The 26978-nt window shown below is 38.6% G+C and overlaps 1 protein-coding gene across 11 annotated transcripts in view; it reads left to right on the forward strand.

The window, feature by feature from the left end:
* Positions 1–26978, forward strand: part of LOC138749191 (spermatogenesis-associated protein 22) — a 204905-nt gene that overhangs the window by 79864 nt on the left and 98063 nt on the right. For 10 of the 11 annotated variants that reach the window (XM_069910264.1, XM_069910265.1, XM_069910266.1 and 7 more), the window contains 6 exons: positions 4990–5066; positions 9003–9134; positions 9562–9703; positions 14942–15040; positions 19756–20053; positions 20883–21012. In XM_069910264.1, coding sequence (XP_069766365.1) covers positions 5024–5066; positions 9003–9134; positions 9562–9703; positions 14942–15040; positions 19756–20053; positions 20883–21012 — 844 coding nt within the window. In that variant the 5' untranslated portion in view covers positions 4990–5023. The remainder of the gene's footprint in view (positions 1–4989; positions 5067–9002; positions 9135–9561; positions 9704–14941; positions 15041–19755; positions 20054–20882; positions 21013–26978) is intronic. The other variant, XM_069910272.1, reaches the window with a different exon arrangement.

Consider the following 26978-nt stretch of genomic DNA (forward strand, 5'->3'; position numbering starts at 1 on the left):
ATGGCCCACGTCCATACTGGTGGCCTGTTCATAATGGCCCACGTCCATACTGGTGGCCTGTTTATAATGGCCCACGTCCATACTGGTGGCCTGTTTATAATGGCCCACGTCCATACTGGTGGCCTGTTTATAATGGCCCACGTCCATACTGGTGGCCTGTTTATAATGGCCAACGTCCATACTGGTGGCCTGTTTGTAATGGCCCACGTCCATACTGGTAGCCTGTTTTTAATGGCCCATGTCCATACTGGTGGCCTGTTTATAATGGCCCATGTCCATACTGGTGGCCTGTTTATAATGGCCAACGTCCATACTGGTGGCCTGTTTATAATGGCCCACGTCCATACTGGTGGCCTATTTATAATGTCCCACGTCCATACTGGTGGCCTGTTCATAATGGCCCACGTCCATACTGGTGGCCTGTTCATAATGGCCCACGTCCATACTGGTGGCCTGTTCATAATGGCCCACGTCCATACTGGTGGCCTGTTTATAATGGCCCACGTCCATACTGGTGGACTGTTTATAATGGCCCATGTCCATATTGGTGGCCTGTTTATAATGGCTAATGTCCATACTGGTGGCCTGTTTGTAATGGCCCATGTCCATACTGGTGGCCTGTTTATAATGGCCCATGTCCATACTGGTGGCCTGTTTATAATGGCCCATGTCCATACTGGTGGCCTGTTTATAATGGCCCTCGTCCATACTGGTGGTCTGTTTATAATGGCCCACGTCCATACTGGTGGCCTGTTCATAATGGCCCACGTCCATACTGGTGGCCTGTTCATAATGGCCCACGTCCATACTGGTGGCCTGTTTATAATGGCCCACGTCCATACTGGTGGCCTGTTCATAATGGCCCACGTCCATACTGGTGGCCTGTTTATAATGGCCCACGTCCATACTGGTGGCCTGTTTATAATGGCCAACGTCCATACTGGTGGCCTGTTTGTAATGGCCCATGTCCATACTGGTGGCCTGTTTATAATGGCCCATGTCCATACTGGTGGCCTGTTTATAATGGCCCACGTCCATACTGGTGGCCTGTTTGTAATGGCCCACGTCCATACTGGTGGCCTGTTTATAATGGCCCATGTCCATACTGGTGGCCTGTTTATAATGGCCCATGTCCATACTGGTGGCCTGTTTATAATGGCCCATGTCCATACTGGTGGCCTGTTTATAATGGCCCATGTCCATACTGATGGCCTATTTATAATGGCCCATGTCTATACTGCTGGCCTATTTATAATGGCCCATGTCCATACTGGTGGCCTGCTTATAATGGCCCATAATGGCCCATATCCATACTGGTGGCCTGTTTATAATGGACCATATCCTTACTGGTGGCCTATTTATAATGGCCCATAATGCCCCATGCCCATACTGGTGGCCTAGTTATAATGGCCCATCTCCATACTGGTGGCCTATTTGACTGAGGAAGAAAGTATGCCCATAATGACCCATGTCCATACTGGTGGCCTGTTTATAATGGCCCATAATGGCCCATGTCCATACTGGTGGCCTGTTTATAATGGCCCATGTCCATACTGGTGGCCTATTTATAATGGCCCATAATGGCCCATGTCCATACTGGTGGCCTATTTGACTGAGTAGGAAAGTATACCCATAATGGCCCATGACCATACTGGTGGCCTATTTGACTCAGGAGAAAAGTATGCTTGAAAGTTACCAGGCTCATTCTTAGTGTGAGAGTTTCCCTAGTTTGGACTTGGCCTCAGTTCACAGGAGTGAGAATGGCACCATCAGCTGGCTTTCTGGTTGCTAAATCTAGAAGGCATTGGTTTAAAGTGAGAGGGGGATGATTTAAAGGGGTCATGGGGGGGGCACTTTTTTTCTGACGGTACATGGGACAAACAGCCAGCGGAACTGGTGAAAGTAAAATACGATTAAAATATTTAAAAAGGTATTTGGATGGGTCCGTGGAGCGGGAGGGCTCAAGCCCGATAGGCTGGTTATGCATTGTCACAAAATAGTGTACAGCGTACACAGTTTGACCTGCTGAGTTTCTCCAGGTTCTATTGCAGGTTGCTTGAATACCCTGCTATGGTCCTAAAGTAACTCTCATTGTCTTCCAAGATTCCATTTTGCTCAAAGGAGTATCTTTTGAGCAGAGGTCAAACTTCATTAATTTACTAAAGGTTAGTGAGTAGAAAGGGAAGCTCAAATGAATGAAGAATACTTGTCAAGTGCAAATAAAATGGCATGGATATTTTTTTAATTGAGTTTATTGTCGTTATTTAATGGCCTTTGTAGATTTTATACTCAATAACATGAACGAGGCTGGAGAGTAAACCTGGGTTATAATGAGACAGAATCATAACTATTCAGTACAAAAAACAGGCTCTTCAGCCCAATTCATCCATGTTAACCAAGTTGCCAATTTGTCCACATTTGGTCCATTTCTCTCCTATCCTTTCGGACTCAAGACCAAACTGTTGGTTCTGTATCTTTATCTTTGCTGTATAAAGTGCACTGACCTGCTGAATTTCTCCAGCATTGTGCTTTTACTTAAATCATAGTGTCTGCAGACTTTTGTCTTTTACTCCTGTGGTAGAATCTACATCATCAACACTTCGTTTCAAATTGAGAATGAGCTGACTAAAATGACATGAAGCTGGAAATCTGCATCCAGAGTGCAACTTTACATACCCGATCATTATATTAAAGCATCCTGCAGCATCTGATAGGATTTGGTTCTCTTTGAGGCTGGTTTACATGACAAATATTTCAGGTATTGTTTGGACTAATAGAAGCAAAATGATGATCTGTTTATCTGACATTTGCAGGTTATTAACTAGTTACTGAGTTGACTGTCAGATTCAGACTGTCATTGGTTTTTCGTGTTCAATGAGCAGAAGATATGTGCTGACAAGGTGGTTCCTTGTCACATGTCAGTTCAATCTCAGTACTGATGAGCATCACCGTGTAACAGATGGCCCTGAATCTTTAACTGCTCTCAAAATGTTTAGGTGGCAGGAGTTACTTAATAACTTAACAGCACTATTTTGAATATGATGTATTTTACTTTTTGTACTAGGTGAAGAAAATATATTTAAGAAAATATATCTGCAGAAAGCTACCTCATTAAATATGTTTAAGACTTTGGATTTTTAAAAGTTGGAGAATTGGGTATTGGGGGAGAAGGCAGGTAGGTTGAAGTGAGTCCACAGCTAAATCAGCGATGATCTTCTTGAATGGTGGATCAGGCTCAGATGGCCTACTCCTGCTCCTATATATTATGTTCTTATTTCTATAATTGGATAACAAGTTATATCTTTGTTTCCTTTCTGAGGATACAGAATTTTTTTGGGGGTGGGAGGAAGCTGATTTTACGTCTTTGCATTGTATTCCAGTCCAGAGGAAATCACTTTAAAATATTATAATGAGCAGACTGTGGTGTTTTTTTTTCTTTTGTTCATCATTTCAAATCTCCCCATTGTCCAGCACACAAGCCTGTTCTATTCTGACCTCACCCAGATTAAGGTCTTTTTCTTGTGAATATTGAAGCAAAGTATTAATTTAGGACCTCCCCAACCTCCTCCGCCTCCAGGTTCATGTTGCCTCCTTTATCCTTTAGCTGCCCCACCTTCATTCTCATCATCTTTTTGTTCTCCACATACACATAGAACGCCTTGGGGTTCTCCTTAATCCTCTCCTTCCCCCTTTGAGCTCTCCTAAATCTTTTCTTAAGGTCCTTTCTGGCTACCATATACTTTTTATGCCCATTTCCTATATCTAATGCATGCTTCCTTCTTCCTCTTGACTAGCTGCCTCACTTGCTTCATCAACCATGATTCTCTTTTCCTGCCATCTTTTCCCTGTCTCAGTGGGACAACCTTTCCTGAACCCAACATAAGTGGTTCCTAAACTTCCTGCTTTCACCCTTGAACATCTTTTTCAAATTTACTCCCTCTAGTTCCTGCCTCATCCCATCTTAATTAGCCCTTCCCACAATTAAACATTTTCCCATTTTGTCTGTTTTTATCCTTATCCATTGCTATGCTAAAGCTCAGGGAGTTGAGGACACTCTCACCAAAATGCTTCCCCATCGAGATGTCCACCACTTGACCAGGTTCATTACCTTGGATTAGATCCACTATGGCCTCTCTTTTTATTAGTTGGTCCACATGCTCTGTCAGGAATCCTTCTTAAACACACTTGACAAATTCAGCCCCATCTATTCCTTGCAGTCAGGAAGTGCCAGTCAATATTAGGGAAGGTGAAATCACCCAAAACTACAAACCTATATTTCCTGCACCATTCCCAATTCTGCCTGCTTATCTGTTCCTTGGTGTCCTGAGGGCTATTTGGGGGCCTAAAGACTAGTGATTGCTCCCTTCCTATTTCTGACTTCCACCTACAACTTCTCAATAGCCACTCCCTCTACAGTGTCTTCCCTTTCTATATCTGTGATATTATCCCTGACAATGCTACTCCTCTCCTACCATCCTATTCCTTTGAAAATACCTAAATCTTGGTACCTGCATCAGCCAATCCTGCCCTTTCTCCAGCCAAGTCTCTCATTTATGCCTGTCTTTCCTCACAAGCTCAGAACACACAACATCATGATTTTGATTCTTTGCCCTATTCTTTGCATTCACATTCTAGTTCCCACTCCCCTGCCAAGCTAGTTTACAAAATGAAGGGAGGGAAGTTAAGGGAAGACATCAGGGGTAAATCTTTCAACGCAGAGAGTTGTGGGTGCCTGGACTGCCTTGCCAGGGATGGTGGAGGAGGCTGAAACATTAGAGCATTTAAGAGACTCTTAGACAGGCTCATGGATGGGAGAAAAACAGAGGGTTTCAGAGTAGGGAGGGTTTAGTACTTTTTTTAAGGAATATATGGGTCAGCACAATATCTAGGGCCAAAAGGCCTGCACTGTGATGGAGTTCAATGTTCTAAATAACATGTTAAACCTTGATTTTACTATAGCCTTAATCATGTTCATTTTCCATCCTACAGGCTACTAAGGTGCTTGTGACAAACAGATTTCACAATGAAGAGAAATATGACTGAAAATTCAACGCGAGCTACTGCAGGTACTTTTCATTTGATTATTGTTTTTCAACTGGAAAAACGATTTGATGTATTCTTTATAATCTTTAATCTATTGTTTATAACTTTAAATCATATTTTGATGCAATCTATTGATACAACAATTTAATTATTTTTTAAAAATCTATTCCTCCATTCATTTTTCCTTCTATACCAGCCAATCTCAACCATTTTATTGGCTATGCCCCTCCTACCCTAGGACTCTGTTTATGGGCCTCCTTCCCTGTGAAACAGGCAAGCTTCGGTTTCTTCTGTACTTCTCTTGTCCCAAAACATAAGAATATTTCTGCTACATGAGGTGAAAAGAAAACAAGGCTTTTACTTAAGTCTGTGGCCTCCATTGAGAATGGCTGTCCTACTCTAATCATTTATTCCAAGTACAGGCATGAAGTAATTTGTTTACGAAGATTCTTCATCATTGATTTTTGATTAAAATCTAAAACTGCTATATGAACAGTTTCAATAGCACAGCCATATTCTATCACTCTTTTATACAGTGATTTGGAGACTTTATTTTTTATATACTGTAATAAGTATTTTGTATTTATCCAAGATATGTTATAGATGTATTACACATGCAAGGTTTAAGACCATTCTGTTCCATTTGGTGAAATGAATTATTTCTTGATGAAAATTAGTTTTTTTTTAAAAAAAATGTTGGATCACTTCTAAATATTGGAACTCAAGACATTACAGACAATTTTAAGACTTTGGCTTGAATAAAAGCAGAAAATACAGGGAAAAACTTGGTCGGTCAGGAAGCTTCTTAGGAAAAAGAAACAGTCAACATTTTGGCCTGCAATTCAAATTTTGCCTATGCTCAATTAATCTATGATCAACACTCTTAACAGTCCCTAAAAGTTTATGTGGATTCTGTAGAGTCAACTATTTTGGAATTTCCTCTGTCTTGTTTTGATTGACAAGGTCCTGGGTGAGTGGTCTCCCTATGTGACACAGATTTCTGAGAAGTTCACCAGTATCAGGCAATTCTTATACTGTGCACAGAATTTAACATTTATGAATCTTCACCGTGATTTGGTGCTTGAAAGGCAAATGGTTACTGCTCAGGAAGGTTCTTGTTGGTTTTCAGAGAGATTTGTTGCTCATTGGACACACACAAACTGATTCTTTCTGATCAGCCACTTCAGTGTCTTGCCGAAGAAACTTGCCCCATCAGTGTTTTCCAGATGATAACCTCTTTTTTTTTCAAGTCATCACAGAGTTTCTTTTCTGTTTCCCTTATCTCAGGTGAAAGATTATACAGCCAGCCATCTCCTCTTGTATGGACCACAAGGGCTTTGAACAGGTTGACCTTAGAACTCACAACCCATCTTCAAAATGGGGTTTCAAACAAGCTTCCAAAAGTCACTGCAGAAAACCAACAGTGTCTCTTTCTCTCTTTCTGTGTCACACTCAAAGAAAAAAAACCTGTTTTACTCTCTCTGCTTGGAAAACTTTTCCTTTGCTTGGCTTCGCGGACGAAGATTTTTGGAGGGGGTAAATGTCCACGTCAGCTGCAGGCTCGTTTGTGGCTGACAAGTCTGATGTGGGACAGGCAGACACGGTTGCAGCGGTTGCAGGGGAAAATTGGTTGGTTAGGGTTGGGTGTTGGGTTTTTCCTCCTTTGCCTTTTGTCAGTGAGGTGGGCTCTGCGGTCTTCTTCAAAGGAGGTTGCTGCCCGCCAAACTGAGGCGCCAAGATGCACGGTTTGAGGCGATATCAGCCCACTGGCGGTGGTCAATGTGGCAGGCACCAAGAGATTTCTTTAGGCAGTCCTTGTACCTTTTCTTTGGTGCACCTCTGTCACGGTGGCCAGTGGAGAGCTCGCCATAGAACACGATCTTGGGAAGGCGATGGTCCTCCATTCTGGAGACGTGACCCACCCAGCGCAGCTGGATCTTCAGCAGCGTGGACTCGATGCTGTCAAAACTATGACCTTCCTAAAACAGCAAACTTCCTTCAGACAGATTGCATCACCAGACCTGATCTTCTGAGTCCATTCGTCTGTTGCTTCCAAAACAATAATCTATTACTTCACAGCATGTCCAATTAACACTTATTTGTGAAGTCCTTCAGCAAAACTTTCCATTGTCTTTACAAAGGCACTGGGAAGCTGGACTGTCTGGCTTGAGCAGAACTCTGGCAGCATTTTAAATGAGATATGTGTTTTGAAGTGTTTGTATTTTTTTGTTAACTACACTAAAAAAACACAATTTATCTCCTTTAAAATATATCTATATACAATATAAAATATAATCTGTCACAATTGTCAGGTGCTTTGTGGGGAGACCAGATCTACTGGCTATAAATGTAAGATGGTTGTGAATAAAAACACAAGGGGGATTCATAAACAATTTTTTATTTACCTAGAGTAAATGGAGCTTGGTCCTCACTATCACAAGGAGTATTTGAGGTGATAAGGATAGATTCATGTAAGGAGGGGATAGGAAAATAGAAGGAAAAAATGAATAGAGGTATACCTTGATGGGATTTGATAAAGTGTGAATTTGGTCTCCAGTGGAGCATCAACATCAGCAAAGACCTTTTAGGCTAAATGGCAGATGGTGTGGTGATTATTAAATAACTCCATGCAATGTCAAGTAAAAACTCATTGTGGTTTTCTCTACATCAGAGAAACTGGACGCAGCTTTGGAGATCGCTTTCTGAGAACTTTCGCTCTGTCAGCATTAATGACGGGAATCTCCCAGTGGGCAACCATTTAAATTCTACGTTCCGCTCCCACACTGACTTTTCTGTCCATGGCCTCGTACTGTCCAATCAATGCCACCTGTAACTTGGAGGAATAACGCCTAATTTTCTTTCTAGGCACTTTCCAACTGGCTGGCATTAACATCGACTTCTCTGGTTTATGCTAGCCTACTCCCTGTTCTCTCTCCCTTCCCACTCACTCTGTCTTTTTTTCCTCCAGATCGCCACCCCTTTCCTCTCCATTCACAGAGCCAACCCCCCTTCTCCATTTGCTGGTGTGCCCACACTTCCCTTATTACCTCCTGCGTGTGGGACTATGCTCCACTCCCTGCCCCTTACCCCCACCATTTTGTTAAGGCACCTACCTACATTTTGCTCACACCTTGAGGAAGGGCTCTAGCCTGAAACGTTATATTTGCTACATAAAGTGCACTGTTTGACCTGCTGAGTTTTTCCAGCATTGTGTTTTTACTTTTATCACGGTGCCTGCAGACTTTCGTGTTTTACTCCTCTCTTCCCCTTAACGTATAATGTTCTTGCAATTAGGATTCAATTAATGACACTTTTCATACAAAATGTCGGTTTCCTTTCTCTCTCCACATTTGCTGCCAGACCTGCTGACTTGTTTCTGTGTTAATTTCTCGTTTTCAGCATTTGTACCATCTTGATTTTGCAACATTCAGTGTAATTTATTTGACACCTGGAGTTTCTCTTTAACTAGTGTATGTACTTTGAAATGCTAAAAGGTTAAATATTGCATTAACTAGGATTTTTCTGAGTCTGAAAATCTCAGAACAATAAAGGGAGACTGGCTTACACTGGATAAGGCTATGCAATTTTCAACCTTTTAAAAATATTTTTATGTTTTAATTTTTTTAAAATACTGCAAAATATATTTAAGAAAATTAATAGGTTAAATATATCCAAAGTGACTTTGCATTGACAATCAAAATAACTGTCTTTGGATTATTAACATGTTTCTTTTGGACCTTTGTCCTATTCATTTTATGTAGTAAGTGCATTTTTCCCAAAGCATTTCTCAAGTTATGTCTCTGTATTTTCCATTCAAGATCTATTTTAGTTTGATATTGCTGGAAGGTGTGGAAATAATGAAGGCAAGATTTGGGCATATCATTTTTGTATTACATTTGTATTTGCATTTGAATTACATCTCTGGTAAATATGACTAAGGCGGTTATTGTATTTTTCAGGATACCTTCCTGTGTTATTATTCAACCAAAAGAAAAGAGCCCGATTGCCATTAACTTCAAATCCTATGGAACATGAAACAGGATCCAATAGCATTGTTCCTACACCAGAGAGTTTTGATTCACCACCTGCAAGTAACTAAATTAATTCCCATGCTAACTTTCATGATGTTATGCTTTTCTTGTCTTAATGGGTTAATAACTGTACATTATTTTACTGGCTTATAAATCTTGATCATTGCTTCTCTACATATGTTTTCAAGAGGAATGTAAAAGTGCTCAGAATGGTGCTTCTGTGTTCTAAGCAATAGGGAAATGTCATACTTCCATATGGTATAATTTACTGAATAATTTGAAAAATCACTGAGAAAGATCAAGCATATTTTCATACTATCACGATTTGGCTGGTTAGAACTTATAAATCTTAATTGTGATGGCAAACAATGGTTGACCAGCATATCTTGCCAGAAAGCTATGCTAATTAAACAGATATTGAAAAAAACATCTTTTTCATTTTACATCTCAAGGAAAAACTTGACATATTTATTTGTTAAATTTTAAGGTAACAGAGGAATGGTACGAAGCACACCACAAAACAATCAAACTATACCAAATAATTATAGGGCCCAGTTTCAATATTCCAATATGAGAAGCAATTGTGGGATGGCACCCGTGCTGAATTCTGCAAAATCTACGAAAACCAGGTATGTTACGCAGTACTTAAGTTGTGTTAGTTTTGAGAATATCTTTGTACAGTTATAGAATCTTTTTTAAAGTAAAATTCCCAAAGAATATCATCCAGGAAACTTTAAGATAAAAGAAAGTTGATTTTAAAGACAGAATTGATTTCACCATGTTTAGATTTATTTTCAATTAAAACATAAAACACTAGAATCATTTGATTGCTCAATTCACTTGGGGATGTAAGGCTGGCTCACCATTCTGGTAGCTTCATATTGTGACCTATGTAAATTTTCCTGGAGAATACAAAACATAGTTGGCCCTATCAAAGAGGATCTTATTCTTTGTATAATGCAAGCTTGATTTTTTTTTAAAAACTTGCCTGTTGTGGATGAATAGGGGAGAAAAAAAATCAAGCAATGATTTACAGTGGGTTTAATGTGATCATTCACCAACCTATTTTCTCTATTTATGCAGTCTACATTTGGTTATATTTGTACATTTATAAATGAGGGCTTGTCATGTTTGAATATCATTGATCATAACTCAATGCCTCCTCCTGCCCCAGGATAGTCCTAATCAAATTCATAAATAATATTCCTTGTGTGGCTGATTGTGTCATGAGATTGGTATCTTTGACCTCTCACCAGTCTTTCACGTGGATGTCTACATCACATTTTCCCAAGGACCCTCAAAGCCAGCTTTCTGGGAAAATACTCTCTAAGGTTCCACTTATATTTTAAAATCAAAATGTTGTACATTCTGGAATAGAATAAAATATTCCTGAAAGCACAGGCAGGTCAGCTAACATCTCTGCAATGACAAATAGTTAGCATTTCAAGCCCTTTCATCCAAATTTTTGTTTGTTTGATTATTGTTGCTGGCTATATTTTTCTCTTTCAACCCCATCTGCAATTGTCATACAGAAAAACCTAAAGATTTAAGTTTGGTCTTTTTTACTTAATGTTTATACTGTCCCTTGTCCATGTCATGCAAAAACCTGATATTTGCTTTTACTTGTGGTGTAAATCCAGCTCTCCTCTGTTTTCTGATCTGTACCTCTGTGCTGTCAGATTTTTTTTCTGATATCTAGTCTCCACTGTCTCATAACTCCCTTCAGATGGAGACTGGAAAGGAGAAAGCCATCATCTTCACTTCCAACCACAATTTAAATCGATTGTCAGTGACTTGATTTCTTTTGTCTAGCCAGGATCAAAGATTGTTTATGCTCTTGTTAACTGTGGATTTAACGTGATCATTAAATTTATACAACTCTTTACTTTGTGGCCCCAAACTGTCTTGACTTCAGTATATTTCATTTGACAAGGAAGTCCTTTGTTGCTTATTTTATTAATCACTAGATTGATGAAAACAAGTGGGCTTCTAAGAATCTTGATGCACAAAATGTAATATTATGGTTCACAATCACATATAAAGCTATTTTTTTTGTCTCTGTGGTAGTTTTCATCCAGAACTTGTGCTCAATGAGTCCTGCTTCAGTAAAACCTAAATACTGAAGGCAATGGAGATATGCCTGCATTTGAAGACTCAGAGTGCTATTTACCTATCTTTCTTTTTGTCCCCACTTTTGAGCTACTTTTCCTCTATTGAGGCAGCAGCTGTTTGGGACAAGGTGGAAATAACATTTACTTGGAAAACAAAGTCCTTATGTTGCAAAAACGGAGTTATGTGCTAATCCAGATAAGTATAGAAATAAAAGCACAAAGAAACATTTTAGGCATTCAGTTGGTTCTCCCAAACCTTAGTAGATTAATGTTAAAAGAACAAACAAACAGACATCATGTGTAGCCTCAAAGATTGTTATTTTGGCACAGACTAGGGGTTGTAGTTTTCTATGATTTCTAATGGAGGCAAAATTATTGAATTTATAATTTTACTCCCATACTGCTAACTTGAGTGAGTATGTTCATGCAATGTTTAGGGCCATTCACATGACATACTTTTTCTGAATGAGCCATCGCTTTGTTAACAAGCTGAGGCATATAGTTTCCACAGTTTTATCTTAACCTTATTTTGACAATTACTTGTGTGCAAAAGCTATTGGATAAATATAACCATATACAGCACAGAACAGGCCAGTTTGGCCCTACTAGTCCATGCCGGAACAAATCCCCACCCTCCTAGTCCCACTGACCAGCACCTGGTCCATACCCCTCCAATCCTCTCCCCTCCATGTAATTATCCAGTCTTTCCTTAAATGTAAATAACGTCCTTGCTTCAACCACCTCTGCTGGAAGCTTATTCCACATCCTAACCACCCTTTGCGTGAAGAAATTTCCCCTCATAATTTTCCCCCCTGCAATCTCAAACCATGGCCTCTGGTTTGAATATCCCCCACTCTTAATTGAAAAAACATATCCACGTTGACTCTCTCTGTCCCTTTTAAAATCTTGAACACCTCCATCAAATCCCCCCCTCAATCTTCTACGCTCCAGAGAAAAAAGACCCAGGCTGCTCAACCTTCCTCTGTCACTCAAACCTTGCCATCCTGTCAACATTCTCGTGCACTCTCTCTATTTTGTTTATCACCTTCCTCTCATTTGGTGACCCAAACTGCACACAGATAGTCAAGTAAACTTTGCCATTATGGTCTTCAAAAACTTGCATTAGATTTGTAAAAGGCCTTTGTGGCCTTTGGCCTGGCTGCAATTGGCAGATAAGACAACATAACATATATAAATACGCTATGGGTGAAAACATATAAATACTTTGTCTTGAAGTTGGTCAAGTGACAGAAATTGTGAAACCTGCAGAGTTATTTTTTACAGTAACTTTGTATAGTTTATTAAAATGGAATGTAGACTGGATATTTGAAATGGAAAGTTTAGGATGGCAAATCTGTTAAGTTATTAGAATAAGTAGAGTTTTTCCTTTAATCCTCTTAAAGTTAATTTGTCACTTTTTCATGTCAAAAGTTCCACGTTTTTACCATTTAGTTCTCTGCCTGTTTGTATTACCTTGCACTTTCCAGCATAAACTTTCTGACTCTTTTATATAATAGGCAGTGACACTGATTTAGTTTGGGGTTTGAGTGATCATGTGCAATAAATTCATGCAGTTGTCTTCCACAATGAATAAATATCACATTTCTCAATGAGAAAGTGAAGCAAATGTAAACAAAATTCAACTTGCTTATTTTGTTCTAAAAACAAAAGGATGCTTTGTGCTAAAATACTGTAATCAACATGCTATATATAATTCACCTTGGGTTGTATTACAAAAGCTGACCATCTAGAAATTCTTTCATGCGGTATAACTTGTGTGCCGGCAAATGTGTTCAATCAAAAATCAGATGCTGCTCTGTTCTTGTTAAACGTCAGATTGGTTTGGGTGACACATGAAGGTTAGCAATCCAAAGTGTCGACTGTTCATTTCTTTTCATGGATGCTGCACTGACCCTCCGGCTTCTCTTTGTTTGCTCAAGATTAGGTTGGCACAACATCTTGGGCCAAAGGGCCTGTACACAGCTGTAATATTCCATGGTTCAGGTGCTCTCTGAGTATGACAAGCTTGCATATGGAGCTACTTGGACAAGTCTAATTGTGTCAAACTGAACTTTGTACAATTTCTGCCAAAGTAACTGTGTATAGTTGGCCCAGGTCTGTTTGGGGCATGTGAAGAAAAAGGCTTAACAATGCAAGTGAGATGTGGCTTAATGCAACTCAGAGGGGATTTATGAACAGATCTGAGGCCATTGAATCAGACATGTGAATCTGCTTTGCAGATGTGGAAGTCCAAGTTGCACCTAATGATGGACAACAGAAAATAATCTGACTCCTTGAAAGTGGAAATTACCTTTTCAGATTTGTTCAATATCTTCATTTTTTTCCTCTACCTCAGATTTTGTAAATTTGACTAATAGGAAATAAAATGAACAATTGTCATTTTTTTCTCTTTTGTTCCTGTATATTCTAACTCAAAATGCTACCTTTTAGCCAACTTCAGCCACAAGAGTCACAATGTCAACAAATTTAAGAATACAGGAAGTTTTCCTCTGAATCTAATGTGGTTGGGAAAAATAGTAAAACCACTTGGAAGTGACTGAGTTACATTTTCAAGATATTAAGTACACTGTATCAGATGCTGGCAGAATATTTGGTCTTGAACACTTCACTTATAAAGATAAAACATGACAGTCTCTTTGAAGAGAATGGTGGGAGAATAGTCAAAATGCTGGAAATATGCTGTTTATCTTTGGAGCTTGCTTTGAGAATCACATATTTTGGCATTGACTTTGAACTTACTTCTCCGAAGAGCAGATGAGTACATGTTGATTCTTTTGAAAATACTACTGAGGTGGACTTCATCTTTCTGAGAATCCATATCGATTTAGGTATTCCACTTTTTTGACAGGTATTGTAGCTTATTTTTGCTTTAGAAAATCATGGCAGGTAGGCAATACATTAAGTGATTAGCCATGTGGATGTAATTCTAGCATTCAATAGAAATACTTGATCTAAACCCAGATGATAAACCATGAATCATTCGATTCAAGGTGTTTGTTTTTGATTTGGTAAAACTTACCTCTTCAAATTTAATTTAGAACATATTACAAAATGGAACAAGGTCAAGGGTCAGACTAAAAATCAGGTTTGGGCAATTTTCTAACATTATTGGATGCAGTGGTGTTTTAAAAAAAATATTCATAATATATAATCATAAAGGAAGGAGGATGTTACTCAGCCTCTTGTGCCTACTTGATCATTCAGAAGATCAGGGTTCTTTTATTAACATCAATTCCTCGAGAAGGTATTGGTATAGTACATTACTATATATCACTAATGCTGAATGGTGTAAATACACGTGTAATGTAATATCCTATGACAGTAAAAGACTGAAACAAGTAGTTTTTTGACAACAGATGGTGAACATGCTTTCTCTCAGCATCATAATGGCAGCAACTTTCTGTTTTAAATTGTATTTGGATTACCTTGCAATATTTATATTAATCAGCTCCTTGACTGAATAATAGATTAGGATGGCGTCTTGCAGCATGAAAAGCTTATCAATAATTTCTGTAGCCTCAGAAATGTTGGTACTTCGGAAAATAAAAAAACGTGATATTTTCGATAATAGATCCACATGAAAGTATCTCTTGATTTTTCTGGGTGTGGATGTCATGACAGAGAGCAGATTGCCAATCATCTGCTTTATTAAATAATGACAGGAGGATTATTTCAATTGATGAGAGAATATCATAACTAACTAAGGTGGTAATCACAGAAAATGCTCATTTGTAGCCAGATTCAACAAGTCCCTCAACATGAACAAAGTCAGGAACATGGCCAATTTTCAAGCAGATCCAATACAACAGTGCAAAGCAATAAAACTGGTTGGAAGTAAGTGAATTTACAATACAGCTGTGAAAAGTTGATATTATATTTTTAATTCAATCACATTTAGATCACATCACGAGAAGTGTTTAGACGTAACCACTTGATAGTGAACATTACCAATCTGTGATGGAAATTTGTTTATGCTAAAATTAGTGTTTTTTTTAAATAAATGGCTGATGTTAAATGTGAATATATTTTTATGCTTTGATGAGGGCTTCCAAGGTCATTCCAAATATCTCTGCAAGCTGGTTTTACTAAACCTGAAATTTCTCAGATTATCTTGTAAGGGTTATCAAATAATCCATGGTTATTTTCCTACATTACAGCCCATATGATATCTTAAAATTTGTGCTTAAGGAACTTGAGGCATTTTGAGATTACGTATGCTTCTGTTACCTTCTGATCAGATTGATTCGGCAAAGTTACACTAAGTTGATCTTTGGACAGGTGATGAGACAAATTCAGTACGGATATCACATTATATTTGGTCTCCTGATACCTTCACGTGTGTTGATTGGATGGTACAAACTGCATGAGTTTTTCAAGCTTTGTTGGGACCAAGGAAAACTGCCTCAGGACCTTCGTGATGCCATCATCATCACCCTGTACAAAAACAAAGGCGAGAAATCAGACTGCTCAAACTATAGGGGAATCACGCTGCTCTCCATTGCAGGCAAAATCTTCGCTAGGATTCTCCAAAATAGAATAATACCTAGTGTCGCCGAGAATATTCTCCCAGAATCACAGTGCGGCTTTCGCGCAAACAGAGGAACTACTGACATGGTCTTTGCCCTCAGACAGCTCCAAGAAAAGTGCAGAGAACAAAACAAAGGACTCTACATCACCTTTGTTGACCTCACCAAAGCCTTCGACACCGTGAGCAAGAATGGGCTTTGGCAAATACTAGAGCGCATCGGATGCCCCCCAAAGTTCCTCAACATGGTTATCCAACTGCATGAAAACCAACAAGGTCGGGTCAGATACAGCAATGAGCTCTCCGAACCCTTCTCCATTAACAATGGCGTGGAGCAAGGCTGTGTTCTCGCACCAACCCTCTTTTCAATCTTCTTCAGCATGATGCTGAACCAAGCCATGAAAGACCTCAACAATGAAGACGCTGTTTACATCCGGTACCGCACGGATGACAGTCTCTTCAATCTGAGGTGCCTGCAAGCTCACACCAATACACAAGAGAAACTTGTCCGTGAACTACTCTTTGCAGACGATGCCGCTTTAGTTGCCCATTCAGAGCCAGCTCTTCAGCGCTTGACGTCCTGTTTTGCAGAAACTGCCAAAATGTTCGGCCTGGAAGTCAGCCTGAAGAAAACGGAGGTCCTCCATCAGCCAGCTCCCCACCTTGACTACCAGCCCCCCCACATCTCCATCGGGCACACAAAACTCAAAACGGTCAACCAGTTTACCTATCTCGGCTGCACCATTTCATCAGATGCAAGGATCGACAACGAGATAGACAACAGACTCGCCAAGGCAAATAGCGCTTTTGGAAGACTACACAAAAGAGTCTGGATAAACAACCAACTGAAAAACCTCACAAAGATAAGCGTATACAGAGCCGTTGTCATACCCGCACTCCTGTTCGGCTCCGAATCATGGGTCCTCTACCGGCATCACCTACGGCTCCTAGAACGCTTCCACCAACGTTGTCTCCGCTCCATCCTCAACATTCATTGGAGCGCCTTCTTCCCTAACATTGAAGTACTCGAGATGGCAGAGGCCGACAGCATCGAGTCCACGCTGCTGAAGATCCAGCTGCGTTGGGTGGGTCACGTCTCCAGAATGGAGGACCATCGCCTTCCCAAGATCGTATTATACGGTGAGCTCTCCACTGGCCACCGTGACAGAGGTGCACCAAAGAAGAGGTTCAAGGACTGCCTAAAGAAATCTCATGGTGCCTGCCCCATTGACCACCGCCAGTGGGCTGATATCGCCTCAAACCGTACATCTTGGCGCCTCACCGTTCGGCAGGCAGCAACCTCCTTTGAAGAAGACCGCAGAGCCCACCTCACTGACAAAAGACAAAGGAGGAAAAACCCAACACCCAACCCCAACCCACCAATTTTCCCCTGCAACCGCTGCAACCGTGTCTGCCTGCCCGCATCGGACTTGTCAGCCACAATCGAGCCTGCAGCTGACGTGGACATTTACCCCCTCCATAAATCTTCGTCCGCGAAGCCAAGCCAAAGAAGAAGAAACAAGGATAATTAATTGAAAAAACTGCAAGCATTGGGAATAAACCAAAACAAAATATTGGTAAAACCTAGCAGGTCAGGCAGATGATGAAGGTTCGTTGGCTTGAAACATTGTCACTTTTTAATCTCCTCATAGATGAAAAAGATGAACTTTTTCAGCATTTTCTGCTTTATTCAGTAATGGGATCACAAGAAGATCCATCTGATAGACATGTAGATTGGACACTTGCATAAATTAATGTGAGGTTGCCAAATAAATATAGAACCGTACTCAAGAATTAAATTTTAAAAAAACATTATAGTGAATACAGTTGGATGCACTTTTCCTGCGTTGTCAAACTAAATCAAATGACTCTGCCAAAACTATGAATGAATTTTGTTAGCTAAGGATGTTGAAGGATATAGTAGCTGCTGCCAAAAAAATGAAGACTAAAATGAACCAAAAGAGATCTATTAGAAATGTTCCTGTTTTGTGTTTGCTGAGTAGAATTATTCAAAAGTACAATGGCAATTCATTGATTACAGAAGGATTTATTTTCTGTTGACTGTTGATTATCTTTTTTGACTTAGTGGCTTGATTACTATTCTTTTTGTCCTATACCTTCATCTAAAGACTCTCAATTTAATTATAAAATTACAATTGATTTTACTCCCATCAGCTGGAGAGGGCTCGAAGTGGAGAGAACATTGCATATTGCTTTAATAGTAAGAATGCTTAATCATATATCAAGCTGAAAATAAGTTAAACTGTGAATTAAAGTAATTAATTCCAGTTGGCAAGCTTTATTTCCATGTAATAAAGAAATCATGGACTGATCATGCAATGTATCCTTTCAGCCCTTATGGTTATCCTGCTTCTTCAAATGAATTATCCATGTCGTCACATGCAAAGGCTTGTTCTCTATTTCATGCTTGTATACAGTTCTCTTTTAAAAGTTACCGGTGAATTAGTTTTAACTGACAATCTGATTGATGCTTTGCTTCATTGTGTAAATCAAAATTTCATTCCGACTCTGGTTCTTTTGTTAATTATTTTAAGCTTGTGCCCCCTGTTTACAGACTTCCCGGAAATAGATCTACTTATTTATCATAATCCTCCCTTAACTTTATTTGCTACAAGGAGAGGAATCCCAACTTAGTTCCTCACTTATTAGAAATGCTTCATTCAAAGAATGATATGAGTAAACTTCTGCATCTTCTCAAAAGCCTTGACAAAGTTTAGAGAGTATTTAAAGAGTGATTTCTTTTCACATTATCTTCAGTGTTATTATTACTCATTCTTTATTTATGAATCCAAGGATCTCTTGTATCTCTTTTCATAAGCTTATCAGCTAAACTTGCCTTTCCTGAATCAGAATGTATTGTCATGAACAAGACACAAAATTTGTTGTTTTGCAGCAGGTTCTTGCAATATCTTTGAACATTTCATTTGCAGTTTTGTCTCAAGTTATATAAAACCAAAATTAAAGGTTGTCAATCGCTATATATTTGATTAAATGTAAAGGAAACCAAGAAAGTGGGCACATTTTCTCAAAGTATGAAAATACTTCAGGAACAGTCTTCCTGCTTGCCAGGCAACCGTGGATGTGTCACTAACAACAGTTGTTATGACTTGGTATAATGAGAATTCAGCCCTCCAGTACAAGTTGCCAAGAAAACAGGAATGCTTATCAGTCATTCTGATTTCTATAAGTATTCCACAGTGCATCTCAGTTTGGTCCAATAAACTCTGGAAATCCGACTGCACATACTTTTAGATAAGGAATACCCTTTTGAGCCAATCATGTTGTGAGGAAGCAATCATGTCGTTAAATTCTCATCTGGTGTAAAGCCCTTATAAACTACTGTGCAAATGTTTCTTGCAATTAAATTGATTAAAAATAATACAGTTGTTTCGTGTGGTTATACACTAATGGTATTTGGAATTGGACGATTCTGTTGATGTATGTTACTTGCATTTAAAGGAGTAACATGAGCTACAGTGAAACAAAGGAGTCACCTACAGGAAGGAGAAAAGATGATAGAATAATCAGTCATGTGATCACAAAATATAATTTATTTTTATTGTGACATGGAACAGAGGATATGCACTTACAAAGCTGCATTTTTTATTGCAGTGACATTGAGAGGAAGGTGCTGGGAATATGACACTTAAAAGAGTTTTAAGTATTTCCACATTTCCTTGTATATGAGAATAAGCTTGTTTAATTTATCAGTATACTTTGGACCATGCTTGAACTTTGCGTGCTTTGATTCCACTTTATTTTTGGCTGTTTAGTTACATTATGTAACTGTTCAATGGTTCTATTGTTTGTTTTTTAGTATTCTGTAAAGCAAAGTCCCATTGATTTTTGTCCACAAGAACACAAAGATTGTATTGAGATTTTACTGAAATCTTCTCAAGATTTCAATGTTTAAGTTTGGCAAATTCAAAGTTGATTACAATTTATTTCAAATAAATATTGTTATGTCCATACTTTTTTCTAACTTGAGTTCTTCAAATTTTAGCACAGGTATTAAACAACAGTTGGGAAACACTTGGAAAGAAAGTAATAGGCCTGTAATAAAAGAAAGAAAGGAATTTGCCTCCACTACTGGCACTAATCGTTTACAAATGAAAAACATAGATACTTTTAGATCACATATATCATCTGATTCTTACAAAGCTCAGCCAAAATCTTATCAACAAATGCCACAGATGTTCAAGAATTCGCCTCAGAATGTAACCGTCAGGAGACATTGTGGTCAACAAAATCAATTCACTGAAAATAATTTTGTAAATAATCCTGAAGATGACGTGCTCAAGGTACTTTTTTTCATAAGTTTTTCTAAAAGTGAGTTTGTATTTTTGATTGTGTATGACTTTCAGGATATTGTGTTGAGGATTTTCAGTATTTTAGATGGACATTGATTTGTTACAAGATTAATGTACAGAAATAACTCTTGTGTTTCCAAAATAATTTCTTCAATTGATAACTGTAAATGAGATCTTATTTCAGTTCTAATATTATCTGATTTCTGCACAATTTTTCATTCTTTCCCTGCTTGCTTTGCTACTGATGAAACAGTTGCTCGTTTTCCTTCATGTATTCTGTATTTCAGTATTCACAACCTCCTGCAAACACTTGCAACACTCATGCTTTTGTACTTTCAGTACTTGGCATGCAGTTCCACATTTTCAATGCTATTTTTTTCTCAAACATTGTTGTGCAGTTCTCTTTTACATTGTATGACCTTGGGTCTTTAAAAAGCTTTTTAATATTTGTATTCACTTTAAATCCACCTTTCTTTTGAAAATGTTACCCTCCACTTTCTCTTTCTCTCTATAATTCTTCAGACGAGACTGCAATCATCCAATTCAGGTCTCTTTCGTGTCTCAATTTCCATGCACCCTCCCCTCATGCAGTAACAGTGCTTTCAATTGCCTTCACTCACCTTTGGCATTCCTCCCTAAAATACACCCATTCAAAGTGATTGATATCTGACTTTTTTTGTGTCATTGTGTGGGTCAAGAGTTCGGCAGAGTTCTGGTGTATAATCTCAGCCTGATTTACTATATTGAAGCAGGTAATTAAGGACAACAATATTTGTATTGAATGGAATGAGCTGAACCAGTGCTTTTTCTTTATAAATAGAAGTCAAAACCTGTTCAGATGAAATTTACACAACCAGATAATTCACTACGTGTTTTGACTACAACTATTGAAGGCATGAAACACTGGACTCAATACAATGACAGATTTGCATTGCTGTTTGAGGTCTTTGGTATGTGCATTTGCCTATTTTTCGCTCTTTGAAGACGCATGATTGATTTCTATATTAATGTGCTTGAATTGAAATTTCTTCGAATGGCAGGTGAAAATATCCAGTTTACAATTTTCTTTTATTGTGAATTGTTAATCACTTATTCAGAAATTTTATTTCTATTTACTGGAAATAGGCAAGATAATATAAATGTTAAGCAGTGTGATCACACTTGGAAAATACACCAGCTATTTAGTATAATAAACTTTCGAATCAAGGAGCATTTTGGAATTAAATTAAAATTTATCTCAATTAGGAATGGAGGATGACAGAAATTTTAAAAAAAATGGAATTAGACAGCCTTAAATAATCTTTCCAAGAGAAGCAACATATCACATGAGGCTGCAGGGGTCATATACTGCATTCAGTGCTCCTATTGTGGTCTCCTCTATATAGGAAAAACTTTTTATTTAAAAGTTATTTTTGATTTAAAAAAATATATACAATATATTAAACTTTTTCTTACAAACACAACAAACAAAACAAATACATAGGAAAATCTTGACATAGAGTGGGAGATCGCTTTGTTGAGCACCTTGCCTCTGTCCTCTTCAATACTGTGGATCTCCTAGTGGCCATCCATTTCAATTTTCCATCCCATTCCCTTGCTGTCATGTCTGTCCATGGTGTCATGCACTATCAGTCTGAGACCGCCCGCATTTTGGAGGAACAACACCCCATCTTCCGACTGGGCACCCTCCAACTGGATTGCATTAATATTGACTTCTTTGGCTTTTGTTAAACCCCAGCCCCCCCAGTCCCCGTTGCCTTTCCCTATCTCTGTCTCTCCACTATGTCTCCTTTTGCACTAACATGATAAATACTTACTTTGTTCCTTATATCTAATTAACACCTTTTGTTGGTCTGGAATTCTCTCCAGCCAGCATTGTCTGACTTCTGCGATTTCCTCTTTCTGTCTTAATCCTTGAAGAAGGGCTCAGGCCCAAAATGTCAGCAATATATCTTTGACTCCTATAGACACTGAAAAGACTGGCTGAGTTATTCTGGCATTTTGATGTGTTTTTACTACAATCACAGTATCAGCAGACTTTAGTGTTTCATACAGATAAGACTGAGTTGATGGAGAAAAGAGTTAACTTGGCTTTGACTACGCTAAGAATGCGCCTGAAGAAACAGAAGCGGCCCTTTAAATTGCCGTTCACGTGGCAGCATTTAAAGCGCAACGCTGGCCACCTGAAGGACACAGCTGCACAGGATGCGGCTCTGAGCACACTCCGGTTCCTGCCCAGTGTCAGCCGTGATCAGCAGCCTGACCCTTTCACATCCGCTTTCAGCCAGCTGCGGGGAGCCACTGAGCTGAGATGATTATCCCTCTCGGAGGAGGGTTACGTAGCTCGCCTCAAAAGTGCCTCCTGCACAATCAGGTGGCCTCAAAACAGCCGCATATTGCCTAAACATGCGGCTTTACATGCAGGGCAATTGGCCACCTGAAAGTGCCTTAAGGGTCTGTTATAATTAGAATGAAATGCAAGATGATTTGTTTGCAGCTCTGTGTTTAGGAACACGATTAGTTAACCACTTTGCAGAATAGACTTTGCTCAGTCTGTAATGGTGACCATGAGTTTTGAATTGCTTGTCAGTTCATTTCTTTATTACTAACCCTCTCTAACATCTCAGTCTTGGAGCCCCCACTACTTTTTCAGTAAATCTCAACACAAATTTGAGGAACAAAATTCTATCTTTCATGTAGGCACACTACAGCTTTCTGGACACAACATTGTATAAACAATTTCAAATATTTAATTGTTTCAGCCTTGCAATGTTGTTTCACCGCAACAACTTTTTCCATATTATAATGATTTCATTCCTCCTGTTTACACTTCCTCCTGTTTACACCATCCTCATACATATCTTATTCATGAACCTTTACTGCCGTCTTTCACTTTTTACCATCACCACTGACGTCACTCAGTTACTCCTGGTCCCTACACTGTTATAGCCCTGTTTTCTGTTTGCCCCATTTCACTGTAACTCAATAACTACATTTTTTTCAAATTATTTTGAAGGATTATTGACATGAAATGTTAATTGTGCTTCTTTCTCTACTAAAGCTGTTTTAAATTTAGACATGCAGCACGATAACAGGCTGCTTCGGCTCGAGTCCGTACTCCCCAATTTACACCCATTTAACCTACACCCCAGTAGTTTTCGATTGGTGGGAGGAGACCGGAGCCCCCAGGGAAAACACATTCAGGCACAGGGAGAATGTACCAATTCCTTACAGACAGTGTGGGATTTGAACCCCATCCCAATCACTGGTACTGTAAAGGCTAACCCCTCTGCCAATTGTGCTACTCCATGCTGTGTATTTTTACAATTTTTTTTTCAGAATTCATTATGCATTATTTAATTTTGGATTTCGTTTGTAACTCTTGTTTACAAAATTCTTACAAAGTGAGAATGGAAAGAGTTCATCTACTCTTGAAATGAGTTCACCATCTGGACTGGAATCTCAAGGCTGATTTTTTTTGTAATATGTTAATATTTCCGACTGGCTGGCTGGGGAGGACAGGATTGCACTAACTTCTTTGTTAGTCATCAGTCACTAGTGGGTAATCCACACCCAGTTTTTTTAGGGAGTTACTACCTTTTGGTAGTTTTTTTTGGTTGTTTTTTTTCTTTCTTATTAATGAATATTATTTTTATGTGGAGGGCCTATATATTTTAATTTGAGGGTTCTATATTTTTGTTGGGTGAGTTGAATCCTTTGAAAGATTTGGGATTAGATAAATTTCAGATTGCTTTTGTGTATTTAGCTTTATCTGTTGCAAAAAAATGTATAGCAAGTACATGGAAAAATGCTAGTGATTGATATTAATAGATGGCCTAATGAGATGAAAACTTGTCTAGTAATGAAAAAAATTACATATGTTTTACGTGATAATTATTTTTTTTAATAAGTGGTCTTTATATTTAGAATATTTACATTTAGATTTACCTTGATTAGATTTTAGTAAATATATTTCAGTTTTCTTTTCTCTTTCTTTGGCTCTCCTAAAGAGAGTTGGCTAAGAGGGGGAAGGGGGTGTTTTTTTTCTTTTTTTTCCTTCTTTTTTTATATATAAATAAAAAAATTTAATCGTTCATAATATGTATTTTTTATTGTATGCAATAATTTTGTTGAACGAATAAATAAAGTTATGAAGAAAAAAAATTCTTACAAAGTCTGTTAGGTTTTAGAAGCTTGAGTACGTTGAATAACTTATATAGATGATTAACATGGATTTTTGGCAATGGAGGAATAACAATAAAGGCTTAAAGTGTATTCCCTTCCAAACCAATTGCAGGAAGCATATTTTGTGTTTTAAAAACAGATTTGGACTATCTGAATCTTTAGGCAGTGTATAAAATAAAAACAAACTAGATATGATGATTACTGCAATTTGTCTTGAGAAATGGACTGCCGCTTGCATTGAACTTCTTTCACTCCTTCTGAAATGTTCATCTTCAATTTGAGTGATTTCTTTTTCCTCTCAGACCCTCCTAGATGAAATTTATAAAAATAATCAAGCTTCAGAGAGAAATCTTTATTTCCATCATAAAAAATAAAATTGTCACAGGGTTAATAGTGGCATATAATGTTGACTGAAAATCTGGTAATAACCCCTTGATTAATTATCATATTTGATGTCAGCCATCACAATTATTGGTAGTGACATATCTGATATCAATGTCAGGCTGTATTTTCACCCTTTATATAGGAGGAGCCTGTGGCTCCTACTACTAGAAAATGTATATATGGATGCTCTTAGAGGAAATGGAATATCCTTGATCATGGTTCGCATAGTGGTTAGTGCAACGCTCTTAAAGCACCAGTGAGTCAGGATCATATCCTGTGTTGTCTTTAAGGAGTTTGTGATATTGTGGATATTTGATATTATTTGGTAAAAGCCTTGGCAAGTCACTGTAGCGCACATTGCAGCTACTGTGTGAATATTTGGGATAGTAGGTGGGGTTTAGGTCAAGCAGTCAGCTGTTTTCTGGATGGTGATGAGCTACTGGAGTGTGGAACCTAACTCATCCAAGCAAATGGGGAATATCCTGTTGACCTGAATGCTTCTTGTATTTAGTGGAAGGCGTTGGTATGTCAAGAGGTGAGTTACTTGCTATAGGATACTTAGCTTCTGACCTGCACATGTATTCATGATGTTTATACAGCTGGTTCAATTACGTTTCTGGTCAATGATGTCCTCTTGGCATTTGATAAAAGGTGAATTGTTTGATGGTCACAGCAGGTGGAAGTTTTCTTCAAGGGGCAGTGAAAGCAGAACTTTTGAATATTTTCAAGGCAGGTGTAGACAGAATTTTGATGAACAGGAGGGTGAAAGGTTACCATGGATAGAAAAGAATATACAATTGATGTTTCAATCGTGTTAAATGAAAGATGAGTCTAAATGAATTGAGCAAAGCCTTTTACAGGTTCTTGCATGGGAATCAGGCCAAAACAATAAAAAATGCATAAGAATGTGAGGGAGAATGGCAAATTGGACCAAAAATGAGCTTATTTGCATTTTGAGGATCTTGTCAGGTGTACAATGTTTTTGCAATGAAGGAAGATTAGATAGGAAGTTGTTCTTCTTCAAACAAGTGATTTGTAATTGGGATGTGTAAAATTCTGATGAGCCTAGATGGAGTAAATAGGAAGTTCCTATTTCATTAAGCAGAGATCAAATATCAAGAGACATTCTCTTAAGTAGAGGAAAGGTCATAGCTAAAAACCTTTTACCCAGATAATGAAGAGTCTGGAACTTGCTGCCTTAAAGGTGGGTAGCAGCAGAAGTTCTCATCTCACTTAAAAATAACTGGAATATGTATTTAAAGAGTCAAAATCTTTACGTTACAGACCCTAGTGTTTGAACATAGGATTTGACTGAGCAACTGTTTTTTTGCTTGGCACAGATATGATAGGCCACATTGGAAAGATAAAAGTAGAGAGGGTGTAGAAAATAAATTTTACTGGGACTGGTGGGCTTGAATTATAAGGAAAGGTTGGAATTTTTCTCCCTGGAGTGTGGGAGACTGAGGACACATAGAGGGCCACAAATAAGATAAATAGTCATCAAATTTTTCCAGGACAAGGTATCTACATAGATGCAAGGTCAGAGAAGAAAATTTGAAAAGGAACCTTTTTTTACACAGAAGGTGGAGGGTAACTGAATGAGCTACAGAGAAAGTGGTAGAGGTGGGTATAATTGTAACATTTTAAAGGCATTTGGACAGATCCACGGATAGGGAACATTTAGAGCAGCTATTCTCAATCTACTTTTTCGGTATGGCCGCCTTAAGTCTCTGCTCAAACTTTGTAGGGTCCTTTCCCTGTGAAGCAGTCAAGTTTAGTTGGTTTCTTCTGTACTCCTCCTCTATTGACTACTTGGAAAAAAACCCAAAAAAATTTATGGTTTCAGTCCGTGGCATCCCTTAAATGTGCTGTGGCCACCTGGGTGGGTGGGGCGTACTACCCCTGTTGAGAATGGCTGATTCAGAAGGGGTAAGTGCTGAATGTGGACAAATATAACTCACTTGGATAGACCACAGGTTGGGCTCAAGGGCCTGTGCTGTAAAGCTCTGTTACCTTTTGACTCTATAACTTGCTTGTCACAAGTTTTCAGTGATTACTGTGTGCAAGTTTTGACTTTAACTGTGAATTCAGTTTTACCAGGGCTTCTTGAAGCTTCTTGGCCAAACATCTTTTGATGTCAGGGACGAAAAAAAAAAGGTTTTAATTTCAATCTTTCAACGGAGTTAAGGGTTATGCGGATAAGGCTGGAAAGGGGTACTGATGGTAATGATCAGCCATGATCTAAAATGGCGGTGCTGGCCCGTCGGGGCAAATGGCCTACTCCAGCTCCTATTGTCTATTTTTAATGGTTTGTTCTGATGAGTTTAGAAGACGAGTGGTCCTGGAA

Source organism: Narcine bancroftii, chromosome 14 (genome assembly GCF_036971445.1).
Source record: "Narcine bancroftii isolate sNarBan1 chromosome 14, sNarBan1.hap1, whole genome shotgun sequence".
Classification (NCBI taxonomy): domain Eukaryota; kingdom Metazoa; phylum Chordata; class Chondrichthyes; order Torpediniformes; family Narcinidae; genus Narcine; species Narcine bancroftii.